The 7,665-nt window shown below is 46.1% G+C and overlaps 1 protein-coding gene across 2 annotated transcripts in view; it reads right to left on the minus strand.

The window, feature by feature from the left end:
- Nucleotides 1–7,458, minus strand: part of tmem131 (transmembrane protein 131) — a 28,249-nt gene extending 20,791 nt beyond the window's left edge. Inside the window, exons 1-4 of one of the 2 annotated variants that reach the window (XM_070961644.1) lie at nucleotides 7,162–7,458; nucleotides 4,717–4,778; nucleotides 4,567–4,607; nucleotides 1,299–1,367 (exon numbers count right to left, since the gene is read on the minus strand). In XM_070961644.1, the coding sequence (XP_070817745.1) occupies nucleotides 1,299–1,367; nucleotides 4,567–4,607; nucleotides 4,717–4,778; nucleotides 7,162–7,333 (344 nt within the window). In that variant the 5' untranslated portion in view covers nucleotides 7,334–7,458. The remainder of the gene's footprint in view (nucleotides 1–1,298; nucleotides 1,368–4,566; nucleotides 4,608–4,716; nucleotides 4,779–7,161) is intronic. The other variant, XM_070961643.1, reaches the window with a different exon arrangement.
- Nucleotides 7,459–7,665: the final 207 nt, after the last annotated feature.

Raw genomic sequence — 7,665 nt, forward strand, 5'->3', positions numbered from 1 at the left:
ATAGACTTGCAGGGACTTGAAACTTGGGGGATTTTTTAGGACTCTGCCTGCTCGCAAATGCTTAATCATGCATTGAGGAAGTCACTTTGGCTGAAGGATAAAGGCCACATAATGCTAACTGTGGCGCATCACTTCTGAGACAAATGAGCAAACCTGAAAAATCACTTGTATGGTCCTTTGGACAAAGTGGCCTGTGGGACTCTGTGTGAAACATAAATAAAAGCAGAACGCCGTCATTTGCAAACAAACTGTTCCTGAGCTCATGTATTAACATCCTTTATCCAGTCTGAGTCTCTCCAGGATGCCCCTTTCATAGCCAACCATGACACTCTCACCTGTTACCAATCAACCTGTTTACCTGTGGCATGTTCCAAACAGGTGTTTTTGGAGCGTTCATCAACTTACAACAAATTCAGAATAAGCCAATATTTACTAAAATCGATGAAGCTGATGAGCTCAAAGATTAAATGTATTGTCTTTGTGCTGTTCTCAGTTGAGCTTATGTTAGAAATGATGAGCATTTTGTCACATTCTGTTTCATTTATGTTTTACAGAGTCCACCTTTTTTGGAGGTTGTAAACGTGTCCATCATCTAAACGTCTCATGCAGTACACCTGAGCGTCCACAGGCTGCTTTATTTATATCTAATCGTGCAGTGTATTAGAGACAGGGTGAGGATTTCTCAAGGTTTCACTTTCATGCCCTCAAAACATTCACAACTGATAAGTGGACTGTTTATTGAGAAAGTAGGGCGGGCTGGGAACGCTGGGTCGGTGCATGCAGGGGTATGCCGCTCCTCTGAGAACGACCGAAGCGTTTGCACACCGCACGCTGCTAAAGCTACGCTACGCTCTGAGCTCGGTCACACAACATGGGTGTGCTCCTCCTGTCAGACTGGAATGTGATCTGTGTCCTAGGTGAAGCTAGGTGCTGCCGCTGGAGCTGAAGAATGTGGTTTTGTTAAGTGCATTAAATCCTACCTCAGCAATCCATTCATTGTTGACAGGCTCAGGTCACCTCAGGCATGCTCAAAACTTTGGCTTTACTTAGGATAGAAAGCTAAAGGACATACTGACTGTGCACCAGGCTGTAAACTGTCCACTGGGCTTGGAAAATGTTTATTATCATATCAGGTGATGCTGTTGATCGGATGTGAGGAAGCAATATTTCTGCTAAATGAGTTTTGTGTCTCAATGTGAAACGTAATGAAAACACATTACAGGAAAACAGGATAATAAATGTGTGTGAGATAATGTACATTTCACACTGCATGAGGTGAGAACATATCCAACACTCACTGTTCATGAAAGTCCAACATTGGAGGTTCAAATCGTATAGGTCGGCAGTTCCCACGGTGCGGGGACGTGCTGCGAGAGACGGGGACATGTGACAGCAGCAACAGCAGGACAGGAAAAATAGTATCCATGTTTGTGTGCATTTCAAACAAATGAGAGGCTAAACACACAAGCACAGACACCACAGTCTGCGCCCAGGCTTCTCCAGCACGCCATTATGGGACCACTCCCATCTGCGCTGCACATTTTCCACACGAATCTCCATGAAAATCCATAGGCTGAAGAAAAGAATCACCCAGACCAGGAAAAACTAAAATAAACCCGTCTCTTCTCGTCGCCCTCGGAGCAGGGCGTCTCTCGCACGAAGGCAGCAGCGTCTGAGCATCGGTCGCACCCGCCCAGTCGCAGGACGCAGGCATAACTCACCAAACCTGTTCAACAACAGGTGTATCTTAACAATAGAGAAGGGCGTCCCCGCAGAGACGCTGCTCTTCTTTGGCTGAGGTGATACACGCCAGAACAATGTAATGAGAGCCTCTATTTAAATCTTATGGAAAGAGAATTGGGTGATCCAGGTGTGGTGTGTGACCAGCGCTGAGTCATTTCATGGTCGAATAAAGCAAATGCCTTAAAGTTACGGGCTCATTTTACCAAAAAGTACCGAACTGTTGGTGGAAAAGTTAAGACGACCACAAAAATCCTGCAAGCAAGGGAGCACTGTGGCTGAAATGCTTTATTCTCACGTCTTTGGCACCAGAATCGATGTGGCGGTGCCTTCTGGCGCCCACTTATACATCACTCACTTGTAATCACTCTAATATCACCCGGGAGTCAGACAATTTACCAGAGATCAATTTCACCTATTTACTACCCAGCCTACGCGCACAGGAGAAGACAATGGCCGTAGCAGTGAGCTCCAATAGCAGAGCTGGCCGGAGACGGGATGGATTTCCATCCCCTGAGGCGCACAGTAATCCACCCCGAGCCCTGACCACGCAGCGCTCCTCCTGGATAATCTGTCATCTCCAGCCTGTCCTCGCTCCTCTCATTAATATAACAACTACTGACAAAATTCTTGTGGGATTAAGGATTCAAATGGATCCTGGCTGTGAATTCTGCGCAGCCTTTCGCTCGGCGCTTCAGAGCTAATGTGTTGAATGTCAGTGTGTAATTGGAGGAGCCGGGGAGATCACGGGGAGGGCCGTGCTTCTTGGCCTCTGATCTGCATACGTCCAGTGTCAGGCTACCCTGAAGACGAGCGCGTGAGAAATAATAAACAGTGACCATGAAAAGCCTTTCAATTCCTGTGGAAGCGAGCGGCGGCTTTCCTCACAATGGAGGAGCTCGCTGTGTGACAGAGGGGAGATAATAATTAACAGCAAAAAGGACAAACACTGCTCACACACTGAGGGAAAAGGGGAAGTTCAGCATTAAAACAACCTGAATCAACATAGGCAAACAGCAAAATCCCCCCCCCCCCCCCCAACTCACAGGGAGTGGTCATGCTATGCCTGTGCAAGATAACCCTTTTATGGAGCAGCACATACTGTTCACATAGTAAAGCCTGGCTGTATGCTGCACCCACCCGAAACACATGCAGACTACGAACACAGCTGATATAAAAACATGATGTTTGAGCCATTCGACCTGTCCATCACAGCCACATGGCCCTTTCCTGACAGACTGACACACTTAATCCTGCAAAATCTGTACAGATTCCAAGCATTTCAGTGGACTCCACCATCCTTAGACAGTCACTGTAGTTCTCATCATGCCAAGACGTACGAGGCTAACGTCTGTCTGCGACGGACACTAGAAAGCAAACTTTAACTTCCCCAAAACACTCTGCCTGTCGTCTATGTCTGTCACTCAAAGCATCCTGACTAGGAGGCCTGACCCGGGACCCTCATAGGACGACCGTCAACCAGCCTCCAGGTAGCCGTGGCAGCTGGTTGTTGTCATGTCTTTTGGGCTCTGGCAGCTTGTGATGACGACGCTCAAACTTTGTATTTTCGGTGGTTCACTGATACTTTGCAGAACTGCCACATGCGATAAAATTACTACCCAGGTTTGTTATCCTTGAGAAGAAGAAAAAAAAAACATTTTGTACTTGCTCGTCCACATGACCGCAGTGACTGATAGCACATCTGCCAGTTTGTCGCGGTGCAATTTCGGCAGAAGCTTTGTTGTTTCCTGCTTCATTTTGCCTCAAGTTCATCTGCCCGAAGGCCAAACTTTTTCTGAGGAGACACTGCCGGGGAAGGACTTAGAAAAAGGAAAATACTCATTTATTTAGGGATAATTGTCCTATTATAATTTAATACTTTCACTTTCGTACAAAATTCATCTTATTTTTAGGAGTCAGTGTGAACAGACTCCTAAAAAACAAGGAAAATCCATAATAACTGTGATAACTACTTAGAAAATGCTCTGAGAGCTCCACCAAGGAGGCCGTCAGTGCTCAGTAGAAAACCCGCAGTCCAACTGCCAATGAATGAGTCCTGATCTCGACAGAAACACCTCCTAGGGATTACAATTAGGCATTTGGCAATTCACACCAAAGGCACAGCTTCGGGGGCAGTTTTGGGGGTCAGTATCTTGCCCAAGGATACTTTGGCATGTGGACTGCCTAGGCCAGGGATTGAACCACCGACCTCCTGATTGGTAGACGACCGCTCTACCTCCTGGGCCACAGGCCCTCAGGAAGCAAACAAAAATACTCAATTTGAGACTCAATACAACAGTTAGCCAATGAAAATAAACCCAGCTGAGGCCTCTTGAGTCTAATCAACTTTATGAAGGGAAGCTCCAGTGAATGACCGACCTGGGAGGGGGCGGCTTGAGGGTGGGTCCACGGAGTGCAGAGGATGGAGCTGGACTATAATCTGATTCTGTTTAACAGGTGAACTATTAATTACAGACTTTTGGGGCTCATTGCCAGGGCTTGGCAGGGTAATAAGTGATAACTCTCCAGACAGACTGGTCCTCTTCCTCTGGTGAGCAACATCACATGCACACATCTCATGAGTTCATTAACACTGCGGGCTGGATGTTGACAATCACTGTCAACTGTGTAAGCCTCACTTTATATTTACTTTGCAGGTAGACTTAACAGAAGAATGTAATGTGGGAACAGTATGTTTACTTAATGAAGAGGTTCAACAACACCCAAACGAACATAATGGCATTTAACCACACAAACATACATTTGTTTGGAGTTCTTGCAACAAAACAGGGATGAACATTTACAAAGAGAAAAGTAAAAACGTACCTTTGTTGATGATATAAACTAAAATCAATGTCAGACTCTGCCTGCAAAAAGAACAGAGACGTGAGCGATTATTAAAAAGTGGTTCAACTAGAAGGTACATTATTACGCTCAGACGTGGGTCAGGTGTGAGAAACAGGTGGCAGCACTTACCTGTAAAAGTCTTCCCTCATCAAAATGTAAAACTTCTAGAATTGTGTCTGACTGAATGAATGCTGTGAAAACAATGACAGGAAAACCTTGTGAGTATTATTGCCGTCACTGAAAAGACAGCAATCTGTTTTTTTTTTCTGATTTCAGCCCAGTGTTGAACTTTCAACGCTTGTGAACACTAGAAGGTGAAACTACAGCAGAACGGAGCATATCTGAAAATAACTTTCTGCTACTAACCCCTCCTCCCGACTCTCCAAAGCAGAAGTCATCCATTAGCAGCAGCGTTATATCTCCCTGAACCACAAAGTTATATTACTAGTCAAGATAACTCCTTCCTTGGACATTAACCTCTTGTACTTTCAGAGCAGAGAAGACACAAGAGACAGATCATGTTTGAGGTCTGTGTGGACGTCTGGTGTCTGACCCAGGTTGAACCATGAGGGTACATTTCATGTGTCACTATCAAGTCAAAACATAGACTTATGTTTCAGGATGTTATCAGGCGTCAGTCCACAGCATTTCTGTGAATGAGGCTCACTTTGAACTGGATGAGCCTGAACCAGTACACGCTCATATCCTCCAGCTGAGCGTTCAAAGAGCGGTAAATCCTTACTGATCACGTTATTATCAGCAGGATTTTCAGGACTGGACGTTTTTTGTACTGACTGTCATTTGATTCAATCCAAGTATGAATCGACAAGTTTGGAGAGGTCAACTCAACGCTCGGCAGCTGCGACGCTTTCACTGTACCGAGAAGCTTTTCACCTGACACCGCCACAATCCCACAGCTCGCGCTGCAACATCAGCCTCTGCAGATCATGTTCACAGCACACTTTCAGCATGGAAACCTGTTATTAAGTCGGCCTGAACCGACAAATTAAAGAGCCGTAGTCTCCTGCTGGATATAAAGTGTGCGTTGAGATTAAAATGCCACAGCAGATCCAGGTGATCCAGTCACCTGCCACGACTCTGTTCCATTTCCTTTTTAGATTCCACAAGTTAGATTTCACACAAGTGCCTCGGCTAACATTAGAGCTATTCTGCCATCGGCCAGAGCTGGAGTGAATTTTTCCGAGTCACCTTTTTTGTTAAGTATAGAGAGGATAGAAATAACTTTTCCTGCTGTGCCTCAGTGGAACATACAAGACTAACAGAGGACAGCCATAGTGAAAGTTACCCTGGGCTGGATGCAAGTCTACACAAAGTGAAACTCTGAAGCGTCACTTGTGTTGTTACTCAGCATATGATTTAGGAAACTGCTATCAAAACAGCAAATGTACCCTACAGCATGCACTAACAGAGGGCCTTCGGTCACAGCTGTTGGCTGAGTGCAGCTGGGAGTTTTCTTTGCTATTTCCAACCTGAAAGGAAGCAGGAAGTTTGATCTTTTCTCTCCTTTAAATCACATGGCACCCCCCTGTCATGACCCTGTGTAATTCTGCACAGATAGTTCAGCAAATGAAGCACAACTACTGATGTCGGTGACACTGGCTCAGTTTGTGAAACTCGCAGTGTTGACTTTGGCAGAAGCAGAGAGACTTCGCAGTTTTGCCAGCTAACCCTCGCAACGCTATTTTAGCATTCAAGTGCATTTCTTGTGAGATAAATGTTTGGATTGTGTTGCAAGTTTGCGGAAGCAATGTAAACAATTTATCAGCACCAGACACGTTTCAGAGTTGGCACAGCTTATCTCGGACGTGGACTGCAGCTGTCCACTCAGGACCGGCGGACTTATCACTGTGACCTGACACGATCAGTACATCTGACAGCTGGACTCTCCGGTCCGCTGGATAAATAACATGCGGCTGTCATTTGGCCCGCGGTGGGCCGATCACTGCCAAGCTGGGGTCAAAATCAAAACTCCCAGCCACGTTTACAGTCACCTGACTGAATCAAACATTTCCCTTACTGAGTCCAACATGAGGAAGTAATGTGAGGTGCCCTGCCAGCGATAAGGAGGCAGTGTTGTCATAAAAGCTGCCAATCTGACTTATCTCTTAATTGCAGTCCGTTAAGATCATACAGCAGCCGATGTAAGCTAACATTAATGCTAACTATGCGGCTAACGAGCTGCTCTTTCCGTCTCTGCCCTGGTTATTTTGTATGTTTGCTGGGCTGAATGTTAGCCTAACTTAGCCTTATATGGAAGGAATGACAACATAACAACAAGCTGCAAACGAAGCTAACGTTTACTGTAACGTTTAAGGCCACATACAGCTAACTACAGCAGGTTAACTAAGCTTTGAATCCATTCAAAGTCAGCCCGCTCCAGTTTCTGCTTGAAACAACTACAATTTAGCATGTTGGAGAGGCGTTAATGTTAGCGAGGCAGCGGGCTAGCTGAGATAAAGTTGGCCCGCAGAGGTAACCTCAACACACACTTCGTAGAAATGTCTACGGAAGTTAGCGCTAGCTAACGCAGACGTAGCCAGCTAAGTTACAAACCTTGATTATTGGCCCGCGTCGTGTGAATAAAAGCAATAAATAACATCCTCAATAATCCGAAACATGGTGTTCTGGTTCTTGTGTGAGGGTGGCGAGAACTCTGGGCTCCTTCTCCGCTCGCCATGCCGCAGATCTTTCTGTTACGATAACAACCGAGCGACTGTGCGGACATGCCCGTGTAAACCTCTGCTGACTCTGTCAATCATAGCCGTGCAGAAAAAACTCGAACTCAACTGAGCAGAAGCTAACTGCCGAGCAGGACGTTGGCCTCGCTTCTTCTTCTTCTTCGCTTCCTCTTCCGCTTCATGTGTGCCGCGTCACGGGCGGACGCGCGCGGCGGGGTATACTGCTGCCTGCTGCCGCGGAGTGAGCGGGGGTCTCCGCGGGGGTTAGTCCCCCAAAAGATCCACGTTTCACCTTACTACGCTTTCATCTTATTTGTACTGTGTGAGTCTGTGTTTTCATCTTCATGCCATTTCATCTCATGCAATATTACACATTTTC

This window comes from Chaetodon trifascialis, chromosome 4 (genome assembly GCF_039877785.1).
Source record: "Chaetodon trifascialis isolate fChaTrf1 chromosome 4, fChaTrf1.hap1, whole genome shotgun sequence".
NCBI classification, from domain to species: domain Eukaryota; kingdom Metazoa; phylum Chordata; class Actinopteri; order Chaetodontiformes; family Chaetodontidae; genus Chaetodon; species Chaetodon trifascialis.